The sequence below is a fragment of the Rissa tridactyla genome, chromosome 3, assembly GCF_028500815.1.
Source record: "Rissa tridactyla isolate bRisTri1 chromosome 3, bRisTri1.patW.cur.20221130, whole genome shotgun sequence".
Lineage (NCBI taxonomy): Eukaryota > Metazoa > Chordata > Aves > Charadriiformes > Laridae > Rissa > Rissa tridactyla.
In genome coordinates, this window is record NC_071468.1 from 87,349,400 (window position 1) to 87,370,822 (window position 21,423).

Here is a 21,423-nt window from a genome sequence, read left to right on the forward strand (position 1 = left end):
TTTTTTTTCCTTCCCCCCCCCCTATTTTATTAGCAGTAAACACCCGGAAATCTCACGCTTGCATTTCTCATTGCCCGGAGTAATCCCCGTCGGTACTGACGTGTTTCTGCCGTGACAAAACTGAGATGTGGGTTGCAACCGTATTCCCCAGCATTTTACAATACTGCAGTAGCTTCTCCAAATGGGAAAGAAAAGAGTAAGTGGGATAAAAGGGATTGTCACTCATCAGTTTTCTTTTAAATCAATGCGTTTATGTATTCTTAAAAGACCAGTTTGTTGGTTCAAAGTAAGAACTTTAACATAAAAGGTTCAAAGCAAATGATGATAAAAATACATGGAGATGACAGCAACAGAAAGTATTTCATTAAGCAGCAACAGGGTGTTTTCTCTGAATAAAAAACGCTGCAGCTGGTAACAGCGGTCATGTTTTTATTAATAAATCTAAAAATCGGTGCCAGCTCATCATTGAAAAACATGGAGGAGTGGCACATCTGGCTGCCACTGATTAGTTTTTTACAAAAGAGAAAATCACCTGCTGGAAACTACTTTAGCTAACGTTTTGCTGTGCTCCTCTCCTGGTCCTTTTATTGTGTAACGCCTTGTGGATTTGTCCCAGTTGTATAACTTTAAATAAAAAGTGGAGCCTTGGAGACAGCGAAACGGAAAGAGAATGCTACCTCACACAACGCTGCAGAAAAATCACCCAGTAGCTTGAATCTTCAAGCTTCGTCATCACAAGTTTGTGTAACAATGACCCAGGAAACCACGATGCACCACGCTGCACCTGGCCAAAGAAAGAGACTTAGAAAGCGTAGCACGCCCTGTGCAATCACAGTTTACACCTGGATGTTCTGCAGATAATAAGTTGTGGAGCTCTTTGTTGTTTTGAAAGTATCTCTGTTTAAAGTACTCCCTACTTTGGGAAGAACTTTCATCTTAAAGCTCAAATGGTTCAGGTTGTGTTATCAGAGCTGGCACATATTTCCCTGCCACAATGAAATAAAGCTAAAGACCTTTTCCTGTTGTGCTTTAGTTTTTCAAACACAAGTGAAACAGAGCTGTCAAAAAGGTGGCCCAATGTCAAGTTCCGGTGGTTTCCAGTGTTCCCACCAGCATGCTGGTTAGCCAATGAATACAGAAATTACTGGAGACCTAAAAGGCTGCCAGAGCCACCCGAGACGGATTCCCTCCTCTCGAGCTCCCTGCCTTGGCCTACGCTCATTACCCTGACGCCTGTTACCCTGCAGAGGCAGCACGGATGGACAGGCCCAAGGACCCCGATGGATTTCATTTTGCTGGTTTGACCTTCTTGACGATTCTGCTCTAAAGGGTGGAGCTGTGACATTCCTGTGACTCCCCCTTGGGGTCAGTTTTATTTCACACCAATGGGAATTACGCCTCTGTAGGAGCTGCAGTGTCGGCCCCGTATCTTAAAAAAGCTATTTATCTTACATCATCCTTTCCGTGTACCAAAGACATGGCTCTTAAGGAAGGTGTTTCAGCAAGCAATCGTTGTATTAAAACTTCAAGAAAACCCCAGAACACACACTTTACATTTAAATGTTAGTTTAAGTTAAAGTCTTTGGGAACATCTTGATTCTAAATTGCACTTGATTCTAAATTGTCAGCAGCCCTAACAGATAAGATAAATGAAAGAAATCAACTGCTCCTGGAATCAACAGACATAGTAAAATCTTTTGTATCTTAATTCAGATATATGCAGGAATTTTTATATACACATTCAATACATATCTTTAGGTTTCTCATTTTCGCTTAGTTTTCATCTGCTGGTCTTGTTAAGTCCACTTTGACCATATGAGTAGTAGGTGATGATCCTCCTCGGAGACCTTCCAAGAAAACCTGTGGTCTGGGCACATTGCTTGAGCTGTCACGCGTCGTCTGGGTGCTGACATCTTTTGGCAAGTACACTTGGGTGGAGTTATCTCTTCTCATATGGCTGAGATCAGTCTGCATGGCATGCGTTAATTTGCGGCGCAAATTGGCCTAAAGACACAAAAAGAATCAGATTAAGCAAAATTTTGTTTGAACGTTTTAGCACTAGTGTGTACATCGCTGCATTGATTTATTTTAGATCTATGGGCTTCACAAACCTGGCACACGGCCCACCTCACCCTACTGTCAGTACACGGTTGCAACTGTGATTTGATAACTCCTGGACTAATAGGACATGTGAACACACAATTTTAAATCAGCCTCTTACTGCTTTCGTATTTTCCTTTGTTCACTGTGCTTCAAGTTCTGTTAAATGCTGAAGCCTTTGTTTTGTTAGAATAAAATGCTTTCGTGGTAAGCTCTTCCAGTGCTTCAAACTAATTTCAGTCAATCTGAATGTGGTGGTAGGTGGATAAATCTCTCTGGGCATCTGCAACCTAAAACAAGTTTGAGGATCCTGAATACTGTGGATAACCAAACTACAGGATCAAGCCTTGGACTGGTTTCTACCGAATGCGATAACGTTTGGGTGTTGGTGTCACAAAGTATCAGATAAAAAGGAAAAAAAAAAGCCTTCTTTCCACACATTGCGCATTAACCCCTTGGCAAGGGGCAAAAGGTAAGGTAATTTATGATTAAAGCTCTGTTTAATCACAGAAACTGCTGTAGATACAACAAAACTCCCACTTCTCACAAAGTGTTAATGTTACGAAGTCAGCACTTGAAACAACAAAATCTTCCCTATTCCAGTGAGCCTTCTATGTCAGCAATGAGGTGAAACACTGTAAATCATGTGACGTGTAGTTGTCATCAAAATATACAAAATCCAGTCTTATGTGGTAGGATTCAGACCCCTACATACATGTAAGTGAGAAAGTCCCTGGAGTCCAGTCCCGTCAGTGGAGACTGGAGTCAGTGGAAGCTGGAGAGAGTGATTAAGTTGGCCAAATTCGGTGTTTATATCAGGGTGAGCCAAAATACTCTCCAGACTCCACTAGCTCGGTCTCTCTCACCTGGAATGGAAGTTGAAGCACCCATATGTAGACACATTTTGATATCTTAATCTACAGTTGAATCTTATGCACAGTGTCATCATGGAAAACACAGAAAAGAACAATCAGGAATTTACAGAAGAGGTGGCATGGAAAGACAGACTATATTTTAGTCTTTTTTTCCCAAGGGTTTTGCTGAGAATTAAAACAAGAGCAAGCATGAGGTATTGTTTCTCTGCTAAGTTTGTCCCTCTTGAGAACTGAATGAATGCTATTGCAAGGAACTGTGCTTGCACAGAAAAACAAATGTGAGCTGAAAATTTTACTTCTAACATCAAATAGGTGTTCCAACAAAGTCACATTTTAACACTTCATATCACTACAAGTTTTCTGGCCAAGTATGAACAACAGAAAAAAACCCCAAGGGATCTGAGCTCATCCTCTAACAAAACCCACAAGTATGTCCGATGCTCCCCTTAAAGTATAAAATTCACAGATGCGTTGGTAAGCTGTTTCTGTTATTTTAGCATTTGATATCACCTCCATATTACAAATTCAGCATAGTTGCCGTAGACAAAACACTTCTGCATGCATCTGGGATTTTTTGTTTCAACTCAGCATCGCTAATCTCCCATATGGACATCTGAGGCTAAAACACCCTCAGTACTTTAAAGTACTTTCTGTAAATATTTCAAACTAATGAGCTACAAATTTGCTTGTGAATGGTCTTCATGCTCAGCTCTTAATAAACATCCATCTTTGCTTATGCTACAGGTAAACCACTGACCACATCTTACATTTATTTATGTACTTTTGTCCATTACAGAAGCAAAGGAGGCTTTTAGCTAGGCCTCTTGTAAACCTAATTGGCTTCTCCATACACCTCAGTAACAACTATTATTTAGAATCTTTTATAAACCAGTTAACACTGGCAAGACTTCTCAGTCCAAAATTTTGGTTTCCTTTTATAATGTTGGAGATTTCATGGCAAAAAGGACAACAGGAAGGAAATAGGCTGCACAGCAGACCACAGGCCTGCCTAGTGCATCTGTTCACAGAAAAAAAAAATCAGCCCTGCAGTGTTCTGTGTCCAGTTGATATTCCAGTCTCGCAGAAAATCTTCATGATAGTATAACAAACGCTTCCTCTGGATTATATACACAACACAAAACCTACTTGCTCTGTTTCTTACCTCTCCAGATTGGTCCTACAGGAAAGAGGGAAAATTTGGGGGTTTTTTGTTATGGTTTGGTTTGGGTTTTTTTCCAAAAAAAAGCAGGATTGGTTTTAGCAAACATGAAGAATCATGATCAAATGAAAAATATTTCATTACACAAAAAAAGGAAACAATCTTATGCTTTGATACCTTTCAAGGATGGATAAATAAATCTTCTGCAGGGTCAAACACCTCCAAAGGTATTCTTAACCATCCTGTCTGCAAGTTAATACATTTTTCCTCCTCTAACTTGATGGTGAGGAATATTAATAGAAATTGCTCAACTTGCAATAAAGTTTTGCCTGATGCAAACCTTTCTGCAACCTTTTTTTTTTTTTACAAAGAAAGTATATAGCAATATCTTCAACCTGTTAAATTTATTTCAGCGTAGAGAAACAATTTTAAAATTCAAACGCTAATCAACAAACTCTTATTACTTAAAGAACGCAACTGAAAAATTTGGAATTAATAGACTTAGCAGTGGAAGTACTGCTCATAAAACTGGGGAAAAATACAGAAAAAGTGTGAGATTAAGAAAGTCTAGAAATAAGGAGAGAAAATACCTGGAAAAAAAATATTGAGCCAGTTGTAACAGAAGTGTGCATCTTTGAATAAGATTAAAAATCTATTATTAAAATCTAATAAAATCAGATGTATGCAAGGAACAAAAGTTTACAATAATTTATTTTGAACTCTGTTATCCAATAACGAAAATACGGTAATAACAGTACAAACCAGTTTTATAGCTTTTCTTCTCAGTTCCCATTCATTCCATTCATAGGATGTCACAATAGTTGGAGGCAAGATATGAGTATCAGTTTGAGTACTACTGTCACATTTTGTGGTTGGTTTCATCAAATATTTGCCTGCATTTCTGGCCTGGATGAAAAAAAAACAACGCAAAAGCAAGCAAGGCATTAATGAGAAGAATACAGGCATCTAAGAAAAATAGCATATTTTTAGAAAAAATACATACATACGTAGAAAAATATGCTACTTTTTAAAAGCAAATAGAAACCTGCAAACCACAAATGGCTAATGACTTTTACATTCAACAATATTTTTGTTCCCCCTCCCCCTGCTAAAAAGAAGAAACCATTAAGTATTTGATGTATTTAATTTCTGACAGAAAACCCTTTAGGCAGAGGCCACAGGTGAATTTCAGACTCTCATATCCTGAGTGAGTGCTCAGTCATTGGATTTTGGTAAAAAGGGATCCCACTATCACCATCAGTATTTTATGATGCAGGCACCTCAGTTTATCTTTATGGATGGACTAAAAATCACAAATCATAATTGGGAGAAGTGGGTACATCTCTGCCAGAGCTAGGATATAAACTATACCTCTCTCACCAAGGCCCAGTTCAAGACTACCTTCTTTCCATTGCTGGGGACCTAGAATTCACAATGTATCAGAGAAATGCCTATGAATCCAAATCAAGTCTTTGGATTTCACATGGTAGCATTGTCGTGTTCATTATTAATGAGTCCCCTTTCATTTTGTAATATATTCCATAATTCCTGTCCCCAGATATCACTACACCCTCATCCAGCACATACTGATGAACTGCTGAGCTAAAGCTCCAGTTAATATGGTATCTGGCTTATCTTCTGTTGCATTTATTTACTGTTTCTTTAAGTTACTTTTGCAAAAACGAGGAAAAGAAACATCAGACACAGGATCTTTCTAGACTAAGGACAAACAGCTTTTATCGCTGCCACAATCCTTTGTCTCTACATATTCTCCTGTGAAGAGATAAGGTGAGAACATCATTTCCTTAAGGAAAATGTTTCTTATCAACACTGTGAAGATCTGGAAAAGATGGACCTTCAGATATTCAGTATGATAGACAGATGATTATACTTCTTTTCTAAAGCTGGGTATCATCTATTCTTTTTATGTTCTAGAAAGGACAGAACGAGTGACCCAACAACTCTTCAGCAAAAGGCATGGGCAATATGTACCTGTTTATGCAGAGCAAGGTATTCAAACTGATGATAAAGCTCAAGCAGCAGAATTAGCTCTGCATGTTCTTTTGCTTTTTCTACGTTCAGTTGAATGAACTTATCTGGATCTTGAGCAAAGACGTATGCAGCTTCTTTGGAACTGAAAACATAACATCTCTCCTTGTGCTTTAAAATTCCAATAGCAGGATTTCCTAAAAAAAAAACCCCAAAACAAACCACACAATGAAATACTGAACAGTATGATATCCAATACAAAAGACATTTGTAATCAAGATTCTATGTTTCCCTCAAGTCAGTTTCACTTCCTTTTTTTTTCTGAAATCATAATAAATCCCTGAAAGCAAGCTTTTTAAATACAGAAAAGTCTATTTCGTTAGGTCAGTCATGTCTGCCAGAAAAACATCAGATAAAACACCTATAGCAAAGGCATAGGAAAACAGCCCATACCCACAAATGTTTCCCCTATAATCTCCAGCAAATATTTGATTGCAGGTCAGCAGTCCATTTACACCAAAGGGCATAACACTGAAATTAACTGAAGAAGCAGATGAAGCAGCTGAGAAGTTGGACAATAAATTAAGAGAGAAAATTAAATGTCAATAAAGGCCAAATAACTTATACAGGAAAACACAAATTGAGCTCAAAGTCGGTGGCAGGCTCTGCTTCAGCTGTCACTGCCCAGGAAAGACCTAGAATCATCATAGACAGTGCCTTGAAAATATTAAATGGCACTACTCAGTGTCAATCAAAAATGTAAAAAGAATGTCAGGAATTATTAGGACGCAAACAGAGGGGGAGAAAAACCCCAACATTATAACAACCTATATGCTACATTTGTAACACTACATTTTGTTCCAACACAGCAGAATAAGAAAAAGTAAAATGAAGGGAGCTGGGAGCGATGAGAAGGTCGGAATACCTTTCACAGAAGAAGGAATTGAAGAAAGAGGCCCCTTCAGCATTAAAAAGAAGCAATTGAAGAGAAATAATATGATACGGGGTTATAAAACCACAAATTGTGTGCAATATAAAATTACTATTTGCTAATTTTCCTAATAGAGAGACTATCAGGTCTTTGATGAAATTATCAAGCCAGAGCTTAAAACCATCTCAAAAAGAGGTACCTTTTCATAATATATATAATTGTGGGACTCCTGACAATAAGAATATCCCACGGAAAACTCTAAATGGATTCAAAAAGCAATTAGGTAAATGAAAAACCTCTATCAAGGATTATTCAACAGAAGGGTACAGACACAATATTTACCTGAGGAAATCCCATACCACTGATTGCTAGAACAGAGAAGGATATAATTAAGGAAGGATCATTCCTCCTTGATTTCTCATAATCTTCATGTGTTCATGACTGACTACATCCAGAAATTGGATACAGGGCTAGAGAGACCTTCAGTCCAACACAGGGCAGCTGTTCTCATATGCAATACTAAATAAGTGTAAGTAATTTACATTGCTGTTGAAATACCTATTTTTTAATACTGCCAAGTAATGGCAATATTTTTCTTCCAACATCCTGTAGGTTTAAAAAAATTCTATATAGGTTCTCTAAAGGATAGGGAGACAGAAAACACAAACTTATGGGGTAGCTGAAATAAGTTTTTCAAGACAAATGACCCTCGAAGATACCAAAAAATTTCCTATGATTAGTTGACTTGATCAAGTGCACTTTCGCATTCTTTTCAGAGATTTTTGGTACTTTATAACCGCTGTTTAAAAATACATATGACATAGGCATGAATGGGTGTGTTTGCAACAGACAGACACGCAAAATAGAAGGAATGACCATTTTCCTCTTCCTGTATTAAAACACATTAACAACCTGCATTCAGATGCAGTGTCGGTTACACAGATGCACATATACCAGGAGGAAAATCCATCCCATCTTGTTTCTGCCTCCGCTTGCTCATGCCTGCTTTCTCTTGAAGACCTTCTACCTTCTATTTAGGACAGTTTATTTGGGTATTTTTAAAAGAAAAATGCTCTAACAGGGGAAATAAGTTAGCTGGGGTGAAAATTACAAACATGAAAATACACTACTCCAGCCTTGACATAAGAAGATACATTCAGAACATGCGTTTACATTTTCACTAGTACTTCGTACAGATAAAGTAAGAAAAAGACCTAACTGCAAAGCGTACCTGGGAGGGTTAGGCCTTTCACACCAATCGCATGTGCACAGAAACCATGGTACTGGATTAGCAACTGATCAAAATTATCAGTAGTTTCTGGAAAAAGCCATTCTTGGTTCTTGAAATCAGAAACATTCACTCTGGTTCCTAAGAAAAGGTTTAACAAAGGAAGGATTACAGTAACAAAACATCAGATGTTTAAAATGTAATAATGTTATAGGATGAATGGATTCCTGTGGTCTTCACAGGATGACCTGCAATGCCCAGATCCCAAAAGCCAAACTTTAGCCCTGCCTTAGGAGAGATCCTACTGAAAAATCAGTCCTGCATGAGCCTTCTTTAGTAGCATTAGTTTACTTTGGAAACAGGGGGCAAGAACAGGAAGGCAGTATCTTATTCTTCTATTTTGCTTTGACACACTCACGCAATACAAACCCCCTGGAGTACAACTTGGTTACTAGGGATACCATCTTATGAACAAATACTTCTGGTAACCAAAGCATCATTAAATTAGCTTTTTTATCCCCCCCCTCCATTTCAGAAGCTCTGAAAGGCATAAAAAGACATAAGCAAACTTAAGAAATGTACAAAAAAATAATGTAGAAATATTCTACTCTGATCATTCTGCCATTTTCATAAGGTATGTTTGTATCTAGTAGCTATATTTTAATTTTATGTATAAAAATAATAGCCCAAACTACACTACATGAAAATAAACCCACACACTACAAAACCCATTTCAATTTACTGTGTAAATTCTGATTATTAAAAAAAAATCAATGTGTAGCACCTTCTGTAAATAAAATTCAAACCACAGAATCTTGGAAAATGAAGGAAAACAGAAAAGTAATAACTTTCAGTACCCATGGTTTCTCTTATCCTTTCCTCGTCGCTTTTCACAGTCACTCCTTCCAGAAGAGATGTTAGCACTTCCTCAGGAAAAAGCTGTGATTGGATTTCCGAGAACTGTTGCAGATTGTTAGTCATATTTGTGAGGAAGCTTAGCAGTAGTATCTCATTCTGAAAGCCACTCCAGAGGTTAGAAAGTGCAACAAAGAGAGGCTAGAAAATAAAGAAAACGATCTGAAATCCAGAACTGGTTTATGTCTGCAGCATAACTCAAGTCCTGTGCACAACAAACCCTGTTACAGACAAAGTGGGGCTGACCTCCAAAGCTTTCAGCACCTGGAAATTCCAGGGGAACTCCTGGGATTTGTAAGAGGAGCTCCCATCACGTACACCCAAAGCACGTATGTCCATCATGTATGGCCATTGGCCAGAATGGTACTTTTCTACATTTTACTCCAAAGCCCTTCCCAAATATGTTACTCTGAGACCATCCTTGGAATTGGGCAGTACAGTTTTATAACTGAAAATAAGGCGTAGGGGAATGAGAAGGACCACAAGAAATGCACCTGTTAACTACCAAATGAAGTAAAACCACACGAACTATGAGGTTTTGTTATTTTGTCTGCCCTGCTTCCAGAGTGACTGGCTACTACGGCCCCCAGGCCATCACGTGTGTCAAATTAATGGTGTGCAAGCCTCTTCAGAGTGGTACAGGGTTCGGGACAAAACTGGAAGCTGCCATTCCCAGTAGCGATGCTGACATACAGGTGTACACACATACAGAATGTCCTGGTTTGAGGTAAAATGGAACCAATTTTCTTTTCCGTAATTTTACTTTTCAATTAAGCCTCTTCTAACCACAACATAGAAGAAGCCTATGAGCTTTGAGTATAAATGCTGATTTCAATGACAGTGACATAAAATGTGCCCTGTTACATCTAAACACACAGACCATTTATGGGAAGAGATTCAACAAACCTGAAATGTAAGCTAACAACATTATATTTTATGCATGTTAACAACATTATTATAAGAACAGCCAACAGAGTCAGCTCTGGAATTCATCTGCATCACTAACATTGTGGAAATGTTATGGTTACAAAAATGGAAGAAACTAAAGGAGAGGCAGCAAGATCAAAATCATTCTTACTAGAATAAACAAAGAATATTAATGAAATCTACTATGATTCCTAAAACAAATGTTTACAACATATGTAGGCCTTATCCTACAGATTTTAGATGGCAGAATGACCCACTTCTCTACAGTCCCTCAGGATCCAGCTTCTCAGCAACTAGCCAAAAAAAAGAACTATTTAAATAGTGCTGTAATAGGGAAATCTCTACCTCCAAAAGACCTGAAATTGAAAGACACATTACATATTCTGTCTTCAGCAGAGAAGAAAAAACAACTAACCAACCCAAAGAGAGAAGAAAAGCTAGGAAGGAGGAGGACAACAGCAGACAGATTGTAGGGAAAAGGGTAATGTGTGTATCAGTGACTTAAGACCCACGAAGAAGAAAAAAAAGCTGCTCTGAGCAGCTGGAAAAGAGGGGGAAATGTTCTCCAAATGAGAATATCTGGTTTACAAAATCACAAGCGCACATAAACTGAAGTGTCAGATCACATCTGAGATGCACCTCAGTCAAAATTCTGTTCCTAAGAGTTTCCAGCTCAGATGCCCTTACAGGAAGTGTAAAAAATACTCCTGAGTAGGTGGTAGGGGCATGATCTTCCTTCCTCCCTCCTCCATATTAGACTTTATTTTGCTTTCTAATTATTTGTTTAGAAGGATGAAATATAACCTAACATACCTAACTGCATGCTAGTTCAGCAGCTAACGACAAGGAACCAAAATGATAGACACATCACACGAAATAATGAGCTCTTCCATGACAAGCAAATTAAATGAAGCTGGTTTTCGATACATTTCTCTCCCATTTCCTTTACACCATGCCATCATAATAATCCCAGGTTTTCACAAGGTCACCTAGCACCCTCCTTCACAATACCTGCAGTTCACATCACTCATTCCTTTTTCCTCCAACTCCTCCCTCCCATGTCCTGTAGCTCCCAACTAAGGGTGAAACAGTACGGAACATCGACTGCGCAGAGGTCACTCACTGGCCAGACAGCACACAAACCAGCAGGTAGCTGTGGCATTCCCATTTCACACCTCATCTTAGGAGGGCTCTAATTGTGCCTCTCTAATTGCTTGGTTTTTCACAAAACTTGCAGAAAATAACATACTCTGAGATCTCCAGCCTGACAAATTTGACTGAAACTGGCCAACAGGCTCAAAAGCTATTGGGAGGGGTAAAGAGGCTGAAACCTCCATCACAGAAACCTGATTTCTTTAGAAAAATTATATCAAGGAGTCATACTGTAATTACAGGAATTGCTTTCTGGAGGGTCTTTAAAAGAATCACACTCTGATGTGCTGTTATCTGTCATCATTGTGCTCTTACTATTTCTGCAAGGAACAGGAGAGAATATTTGCACAAAATGGAAAATATCACTGTAAATCTACAAATACTGACAAATTACTCAAGACACTTATAGTAAAATACTATTTAATTCCTTCTCTGCCTTTTTGTACCTTGCTTTGCTTTTACCTTGAGATCAAGTCTTTTAGTTTAGTTGCCCCTTCAAAAATCACAGATGCTGTTAAAATAGAAAATAAAGTAGGCCTTTTCTTAACACAAACTATACAAAAATACACTGGTAAAGTACTTTGTAATACTTCAGTAATTCTTTATAATTAACAAGAAATACATTTTCCATTCAAAACACTTACAAAAACGTCTTTGGTATCTATGGAAACCTTATTCTGCACTGTGTTTTTCAACTGCTCCATTGTTGCTGCAAACTGCACATTCATGTTTTCCACTTCTTGAGCACTTGTAATTGCATCAGACTGCAAAGAGAACTACTTCAGGTAAGAAGTATGACAGTCAAAAAATCAATTTATTTAGTATTTAGTAATAAGTATTTACTCGGCCCTCTTCATTGAACTATTTTCAGACAACTGTTTTAAGGAACGAAATGTACCCTAACTTTCCATAAAATACATTTTTACTTAAGTGTTCAGCTGTAAAACCAGGTGCTTCTCTCAAACATATGCTAGTAATTTTTATAGAAAACCTCTATGTTTTTTATAACGAAGAGAAATGAAAAAGGTAAAAGAGAAATATTTTCCCAAATTTTATGATATACAGGAAAAAACAATAAAACTCAGTGGTTTCTCAACAGACAAATGAAAAGGTCTTCATTAAAAAAAAAATAAATTAAAGAATTTAAATTGTATTCTTCAAAGACTTCTGATAACTCCATATGTGTTTGGGATGTCTGCAGACTAAAGTTAATATGATTTATAGATTGAGCAAGGAGATTTTTTTCTCTCATGCCTTTTGGCATCAGTATGCAAACAAGAAAAAAGTCCTACTTTTTTCAGTCCTTCATTAATGAACTTAACCACAAAAGGAAACCTCCAGAAATGAAATGGAAGCACAGTTACACTGCAGCAAACAATCAGTAGATTTTGTCTTTTACCTGACAGTAACCAGTCCCAGTAAATTAGGTACAAAGTTCAGCATGACAGATGATATAGGCTCTCATATATTGAGATTAAAGTTATTTCATTTATTTCTGAATCATTTTTCTTATATTTCTGTCTTGTACAAGTAGGTAACTTGAATACATTCCACCTGCAATAAAAACCCACAGGATATAACATGATGGTATCTCACCAGAAGGATGCAAAGGAAGGCCTCATATTGTCTCACATTGAACAGTGCTTCTTTTAATTTAAAAGAACTAAGCTGTGCATATCTATGTTGGTCTTCCTGCATGGATTCCAACAGAGCTGTGTACTGGTGGGCAAGCCTATGGCAAGTATTAAGTCTTTCATCAACAGTCTGCGTAGCTGATGGAATGGATTCATTCAGAATGGCTGGCACTGTTTATACGGAATACATATAAAAACATTAATTTAATCAATAGCAAAAGATTACAGTGCAGTATTCAAGCAAAGTAGAATTCCAATAAAATTTCTAAATTTTGTCCTTATATTCATGCATTTCCAAATGCTTGCATACTAGATTCAGCCACTGTATCTTACTAGTCAAGTGGTTCCAAATAGAATCATAGAATCACAGAATGGTTAGAGTTGGAAGGGACCTTAAAGATCATCTCACAAATAGTCAGAATTAAAGGTGAGGAAATACCACAGTCAAGTCAAGGACTGTGAGAAAACTTGCTTTATAGTAGATACAACTCAGTTGATACTTCTGACGTGGGTTTCCTGAGACACTTGAGGCAATTAGCACAATTTTCAGTTCTCCGTTTCCTCTAAAACTGGGCTGCAGACCTTCCTTACAAAGTCTGAGCTTCAATACTACATGCATATTCACAAAAACATTTCTGCTGATGAGGATTCAAAATGCAAAAGATTTTTGAGAACATGTTAAGAATCAGGAGAGGTTACACTAAATTATCAGAATACAGATAATGCACCAGCAACTTTTATTACTCCTCATTACACATATGCAACAGAAAATTGTAATTGGATTGACAGTGTCCTTCCAAGATTTTAATTAAGTGCTTTTAAAGGTAAACATTACATATTTAATTCACTTAATGGCAAGGGATCAAGGAACAAGTTATCATGAGGTAAATTAGTGCATTAGGTTAATACATGTAATCGTTCCATATCAACCACATTGGGCTCCCGCTTAGCTAAAACGTGGTAGCCTACATGGAAACCTATAATTAAATACCAAATATGTATTTTTCCCTCAGGTTTACAGACCCTGAGTCAAAGCTGTTTATCTAGCGAGATGGGATATTGTTGGAGCTGCTCCAGTGAAGAAAGCCACAAGAATTAATTGGGAATACACAGCCCAAATGCAGTTGTCTACTTACAGTCATCAATGCTGCTTCCTCCTTTCCCGCATTCCTTGTTGTACAAACGAATTCCTGTGACTAGCTTGGCAAGATTTTTCAGCTGTTGTTCTTTGTTCTTCTTACTGAGTGAGATGAAAGTAATCATCTCTCTCTGGGGGAACACGCTTTGCAGGCCAGCTATAAGCATTACAAAGGGTGAGAAAACCCTCAATAGGAGGGAACAGAAAAGAAAATCATTAAACAAGCAAAAATACCTTCTCCTGAACAACTGCAAAAAGTAGGAAATCCATGGCAAATTTAGACTTCAAGGCTGAGTGGTGACAGTTTTGAGTAGTAAACATTCATCACAGTTTACCACATCTGTATCTAAAGATCAGCAAAGAGAAGGTGAAATTTTATTTTTCAATAAGAAAAGCCCACTTTCACATCTGGGAGTTTACTGACCTGTTACCTCCCTGACAACTTCAATATCTGTTGGGGATCCCAGGCCGGAGCTCAGCAGCACATAGCTAACGATCGTTTGATACACACTCTCTATTTCTTGTACACGAGGGCGACTCTCTGTGATATCTCTGACTACAGGAGCCAGCCTTCCCTCCAGAACACGGTGCTGCTCACTGAGTAATTCAGCTAGGAAAGAAGGACAGTTAGAAAGTGCTATCTAAATTCTTTGGAATTTGGCTTATACAGAGGGAGCAATTCATTTCCACCGTCAGAGCACCAACTTAATATTTCTAAAGCACAGATACGTGGAAGAGATATTCAAGGTACCATACCATTATAATTAACAACAGTGGAGTTGACCATTAACATAATTAGCATGATTAACATCATAAAGTCAACATCATAGTAGAGTCCAGAGAACTATTCAGGCCAAATTAAGCAGCAAGCCTGTGGCTCTCTGGACTCCTCTGACTACAATAGGGCCTAACGCACATATTTCATACACACCTGAAATTACATGCCTAAATTCTGAATCAGAATCTTACTGGATTTATTGAGGTTATTGAGCTAATTGAGTCCAGAAGACTTTGGAGCAGCTTCTTAGTGTTGCTAATTTTTGGTTTTAATCCATGCTAACAAGAAAACATTTTCATGACCTCCTCGCACAGAAATGTTTATTTTTTGTCTACTCTTGTTCTATGTCTTCTGTGTCCCAGCCAGTCTTCACTGTCCCATTGAGATCTGAAGTTACAGCTACAGCAGAGACATTTTCCCCATCTCAGTTCTCTTACACATTCCCATTCTCAGGCTATATGAAGTTACCACTGATGAGACCAAAGCATACTTGGTTAAAACTGTAACTGATGGTTCAAGATTGCTCATATCTGTCAATTAGGGATATTGATAAAACATCAAGTTCTCTTTCAGATTCATGAGTGCGCTTCTGGGTACTGGTTCTCTTTCAGACACAAAGGTGCAGCGCAAGTTTTTATTGCTGAAGGCAGCTAGCCACTGCACCTGAAAGCATAATTGATCCCACATTACATTCAGTACATTGGATAGGATGAGATTACTGTACTCTCAAATCTAATGTACATTTTTTCCCTATTATATCCGTACTGAAACACCATACTCCTCTATAGTATATTTTTCCAGCATTTTTTATTTTGCTTTACTGCCAGCAGTCATTTAACAGGAATCACTATTATCCCCGCAGAAAGAGATATTAAAACCTAAGCTCGGCATCAAATTCTTCTATGAAAACATATTTGAAATTACCTCGATTTGCATAGTTCATATCAAAGTAAACTTGCATCTTAATTGTGCTCAGGGATGGGTTTGTTGTGTCAAGCAGTCTGGTAACACAGAGCTAAGAAGAGAGACAGACAAGTGAGTTCTTTGTCATCACTGTGGAAACACCTGAACCGAGAGTAGCTGTGCTACAGGTTTCACTACAGCAGTAGAGCTCCCTCGCTACCATTCTCTCTATATAAGGCATCTATAAGTATAAGCAAACATGAAGAAACACACAGTCCAGTCTTTAGCTACAAAACCAAGAGAATAAAGTAGCATTAAATTTTTGAAAGTAATCATATCAAAATAAACCGGCATTTTAGTTACAGGAACAGGTAGCAAATAATGCTATAGTCTTAGCTAAGTACTGACTCTCAACATCATGTCAGAATTACCTGGATAAGATTTTGCACATCTTTTTTTGTAAGGGTTTGATCCACATTAAAGTCATTTCTTGGATCTAAAACAACAGCTTTCACCTAGAGATTGCCAAAAGAAAGCTATTAATTTACATCTCAACATATACTCTTTGCAACTAACCTTTTATTTTCTGAAAAATCTCAGATGCAGTCAATATTTCTTTACTATTCTTTTTTTTCCATTTCAATCTTTGATAGTGACACAAAGTTACTTCATTTCACATGTTGCCAGTTTCAATCTCAGTTCTCGGATGTAAGTGGAAAAAAAAAATCTATTTGTGAGGCAAACTTTGCAGAGAAATATTTAAATACAGCGCTTTTAGAAATGTCCTGGAAAAATATTTTTCTAAGTAAAATTTTATAAAAAACTATCATGGTCGTTTAAAAATTTCTCAGTTGGTGTTATATGCATCAGTCTAAATGTTTACCATTTGGATAAAAAAATCATAGTGTTCTGCATACAGGGAAATATATGCATGTTTGCAACTGGTATGCATGCTAGGTATCTTGCCAGCCACTCGTACAAGTTTTTTACTCATTAAAATTTTCATGCTTAATTAATTAATACTGCTTTTGAGCCAAATGTATTTTTTAAAGCCACAGTGTCACCTTTTGGAAAAACAAATGGCAGACTAACAGTACTGCTGTGAAACATTTACATTCACATATAAGTTTACCAAGAGCTGATTCTGTTCTTACACCATCAATAAAGAAAGAACCTAGCTCCTTCTTTCTTCAGACACAGCTTTGCAGATGCATTCAGACTATATTATAGCACATAATAGGGTAGGATAATAGGATACTTATAGTTGTCTACCAAGGACAACACTGAGATTGATTCCATTTCATTTTTAGTTTAAGTGTGATCCAAGCCCGCTCCTTCAAATATTCAGCCCATTTATATTACCTGGCCTTGCCCACAGAGAAAAACAAACAAAAGAATCCATCACAATAGAGAGAAGAAGTAAACATCAAAGAATAAATATAGCTGCTGCAATAAACATTCACCTATGCACCATGCCTTTTTGTTCATTTATGAGAGTGGGAAGAAATGTTATTAAAACTTGGGAACACTTCTCTTTTTCACTTTATCTGCCTGTGGGAGAAAGCTGAGGGAGAACTCTTAAGTTGGGGTTCAAAAAGTTCCCAGGACTCAGGATCTGGAGCCTTTTCAGGGCCTTATATTCGCATGGATAGCATTTCAGAGGAATGAAATACTCGTTCAGGTTTTTTGGACCCTATATCGAATATCACTGAATGCCCCTCTAAAACTTCTCAATGCGGGTAATCAGAAAGCCTTGGCTGCTGCCATCCCAGCCTGGGCAGGGAAGTTTGTTGACTTTTAAGACCAAAGGAATGGTCGATGTCCTCACTTCATGTCATTCAGCCTGAGCAGTGCCAGTCAGTGACTTCGGGGGAATTATTCACCATGTGTAAAATTAAGCCCCGGCCTCGCAAAGGCCTTAAAACCAGTTTGAACTGCCAAGCTATGGGCACCCAGGCTTGAAACTCCTGATCAATATGCTAGTTAGGGTTGGAGCACCTCTGCTATGAAGACAGGCTGAGAGAGTTGGGGTTGTTCAGCCTGGAGAAGAGAAGGCTCCAAGGACACCTTATAGCAGCCTTCCAGTACCTAAAGGGGGACTACAGGAGAGATGGGGAGGGACTCCTTATCAGGGAGTCTAGTGATAGGATGAGGGGTGATGATTTTAAACTGAAAGGGTGAATTTAGGCTAGATATCAGGAATAAATTCTTTACTGTGAGGGTGCTGAGACACTGGAACAGGTTGCTGAGGGAAGCTGTGGATGCCCCATCCCTGGAAGTGTTCAAGGCCAGGCTGGATGGGGCTTTGAGCAGCCTGGTCTAGTGGGAGGTGTCCCTGCCCATGGCAGGGGGGTTGGGAGTGGATGGTCTTAAATATTCCTTCCAATCCAAACCATTCTATGATTCTATCAATACATATTTATCTTAATATTTTACGGATGACAACAGAATTTGAACGTGATTAGAAAAACACGCAGATGAAATAATAACTAAAAAAAACCCACCCTAAGCATTTAATTTGCGCTTACCATGAACACCACCAAGGTTTCAGAAACGGTTTGTCCCCGGGCGGCACATTCTTGGCCGATTTTGCGAACGATTTTCTTGAGCACGCTTTCTGCCTGGACGCAAGACATACTGGACAAACGGACACGTTAACGGCCTTCACGCTGATGTAAGATTTGGGGTGCACCCCTTGTGTGGCGCATGGTCCCCCTCACCCCGGTACCGCCGGCCGCTGCTCGGGGCACCCTTCTCCTGGCCCCGCAGCGCTCCCGCCACCCCGGGGGCCCCCAAAACGTCCCGCTCTCACCTGCCCCCCTCCGTCCTGGCCGCCCCCCGGCTTCCCTTGCCCGGCCCGGCCCGGCCTGGCCGGCGGCGAAGGGCGATGGCGGCCCGCAGCCGGGCCCAGGCGCCGGCCGTTGCCATGGGGACGCGGCGCGGCCTGGCCGCGGGGGAGCGGTGAGGTGCTCCTATGGATGGCGGGGGTGTGTATAGGTACAGATCCGGCAACGCAAAACACGAGCTTACTTACCACAAAGGGGTGCACGTAGAGAAATACATCTTGATATAGAATATATACACGTGTGTACGTGCAAAACAGACATACATCCGTGCCTGTATATACACCAAACAAATGTATACAGAGACATAGGGATATATGGGTACATAAACATCTATATGTGCATACAAACCATGTATGGGGACATCTATGGGTATATGTAGGTATGCATAAATACACATATATACATATAAAGATACATACATAACTATGTATGAACGTGCATATATACCATACGTAGGTATATGTACCTAAATATAGACTCGTATATAATATATATATATATGAGAATAGGCAAAATGTGTATATGGGTGTATGTATATATGCAAAACATATATATGGGATATGTAAGTCTGGATATATACAGACAAACATATATGTGTATATACAAAAAAAAAAGTACACATATATGCTCTCTCTCTATATGTGTATATATATGTATATGTATGTATATGTATATCACATATATGCCATATATGTATATATACATGTATATATATATCACACACAGATACCTTCTGAAGAAGCTTGTGAGGGTAGGAGGAAGCAGGATGAGCAGCAGGCACAGCTTTATAGAATCACAGAGTGGTTTGGGTTGGAAGGGACCTTAAACATCATGTAGTTCCAACCCCCTGCCATGGGCAGGGACACCTCCCACTAGACCAGGCTGCTCAAAGCCCCATCCAGCCTGGCCTTGAACACTTCCAGGGATGGACTTTGATTATGATTTATTTCTGTGTACCTTCTCCAATGTATTTATAGCTCCCGGGTCTGGAGCTGCTGGCAGTGGCAGGGCAGCCTGGTGGAGGCATTGCGGCAGGCAAAGGTTCCTCCTGAGAGGTGGCAGGACAGCTCCTCCATGATGGGTGCCTGGGTGGCCAGCCAGTCTCTCGGCAGCCAGTCCCTCGGCACTATGGTGCAGGTGTAGGCCAGCATCATGCTCTGCATCAGCTGCCACCACAATGCCTACAAGCACCAGACATCATCCACATCTTTGGAGACCCGGTCATTATTTAGGTCACTGTAGACCACCTTCCTGCATGGTGGTCCAATTCCCCTGGTAGATCCTCCTTGGAAGGATAGTTCTGCTTCACACCCAGAGCAGAGCAATGACAGCCTTGTCCCTGTGGTAGCCGACAGCTGGGTCTGTGCTTCGGCTGCCATGTCCATTTGCACATGCTTGGACACAGAGGCCGGCTTGCCCCCACGAGGCTGCTGGAGGAGGGCCCAGAAGGAGCAGGCCAGGCCCCAGGCCCGCTCCGGGAGCTGCTGTTTCTTCTTGGCGTGGACAAGCCAACTGGCCCTTAGGTGCTCCACCACCTCAGCAGACCTCCACTTCTTTTCGGGTGCCAGCTCCCACACCCTGGGGGTGAAAACTGCTGCAGGCACCTGCCCAAGCCCCCCCATGCCCTTCCCACCCAGGAATCGGCTGCTCCAGGGTGCATCCCTCTGCCTTATCCTCCGTTGGGGCGGTCCCCAGAGGCACTGCCGAGGCCTGAAGCAGGACTGCTGTGTTGGGGGTCCGAGGTGGTGAAAGTGGGGGATCATGGGGACACTGTCATTACCCTCATCAGCAGTGAGCAGCTTCCAAACTGGGCTGATGGCACACAGCAGCACGAGTGTCCCTATTGTGCATAGATGCCGGAGAAGCTGGGGGTCCATTGCAGCATGGTCGGGAAGACCTGTGCCCCTGTGGAGAAGAGGAGGAAGGTGAGATCAACAATTACCTCCATGAGATGGTCCCCGGAGCAATGGGACAGCAGCACTGCAGGGGCCAAACACCAGGCTCAAGGCCATTTTTATCATAGGTCTCCCTGGGCAAAACACAGCAACACTCCAAAGGGCAGAGGCTGGAAGCAGCCATTAGTAATCTCTGCCAAGTAACCGCCACACAGCTATAAATTCAGTCTAACATGCGCCGATCAAATCCATCGTTATCTCAACACCCTCCTCAAGCACCCACGTTGGGTGCCATAAAGGATGGCGGTGGGTTGACCCCAGCCACCAACAAAGCACCCACATAGCTGCTTGCTTGCTCCCAGCCCCTGCAGTGGGATGGGGAAAAGACAGGAAGAGCAAAAGCGAGAAAACTTGTGAGTTGAGATACAAGTAGTTTAAAAAGTAAAGAAAGAGAGAAAAAAAACCAAGCAATTCAAAGGCAATTCCTCACCAGCTCCCACAAGCAGATGGATGCCCAGTCTCTGAGCAATGGCCACCTTGGAAGACAAAACCCCCAAAGCCAAAGCTTCCTCCTCTACTTCAGCTTTTATAGCTGAGCATGATGTTATATGGCATGGAATATCCATTTGGCCAGTTTGGGCCAGCTGTCCCGGCTCTGTCCCCTCCCAGCTTCTTGCCTGCCCCCAGTCTAGTTGCTGCGGGGTGGGGTAGAGTGGTAAAAAGAAAACCTTGAGGCTGTGCAAGAAGATAGCCAAAATACCCATGTATTATCAACACTGTTTTAGCCACAAATCCAAAGCACAGCATCACAGGGGTTGCTGTGAAGAACGTTAACTTCATCTCAGCTGGACCCAGTACAGATAAATACATATAGACCTATAAATGCATACAACATGTAGACATATGCACCTATATATGTATACAGAAAATATGTGTGTGTGGTACACAGTGAG

General features: G+C 40.0%; 1 protein-coding gene across 1 annotated transcript; it reads right to left on the reverse strand.

Annotated features, from left to right (window-relative positions):
* Positions 1 to 1,459: 1,459 nt before the first annotated feature.
* On the reverse strand, positions 1,460 to 18,386 carry CFAP206 (cilia and flagella associated protein 206). Its single transcript, XM_054195059.1, has 12 exons — positions 18,258 to 18,386; positions 16,161 to 16,244; positions 15,751 to 15,841; positions 14,473 to 14,658; positions 14,047 to 14,205; positions 12,873 to 13,081; positions 11,921 to 12,040; positions 9,140 to 9,338; positions 8,286 to 8,423; positions 6,127 to 6,320; positions 4,897 to 5,040; positions 1,460 to 2,004 (listed from the first exon to the last, which is right to left on the reverse strand). The coding sequence occupies exons 1-12, from the start codon at positions 18,363 to 18,365 to the stop codon at positions 1,774 to 1,776; spliced, it is 1,863 nt and encodes a 620-aa protein (XP_054051034.1). The 5' UTR covers positions 18,366 to 18,386; the 3' UTR covers positions 1,460 to 1,773.
* Positions 18,387 to 21,423: the final 3,037 nt, after the last annotated feature.

Coding starts and splice junctions, on each gene's coding strand:
- CFAP206 (XM_054195059.1), bottom strand. CDS start 18,365: ATGTCTTGCGTCCAGGCAGAAAGCGTGCTCAAGAAAATCGTTCGCAAA. Junction 14,206..14,472: donor AGTTGTCAGGGAGGTAACAG/GTCAGTAAACTC, acceptor TAATGCTTATAG/CTGGCCTGCAAAGCGTGTTC. Junction 6,321..8,285: donor GAAAGGCCTAACCCTCCCAG/GTACGCTTTGCA, acceptor TTTTTTTTTTAG/GAAATCCTGCTATTGGAATT.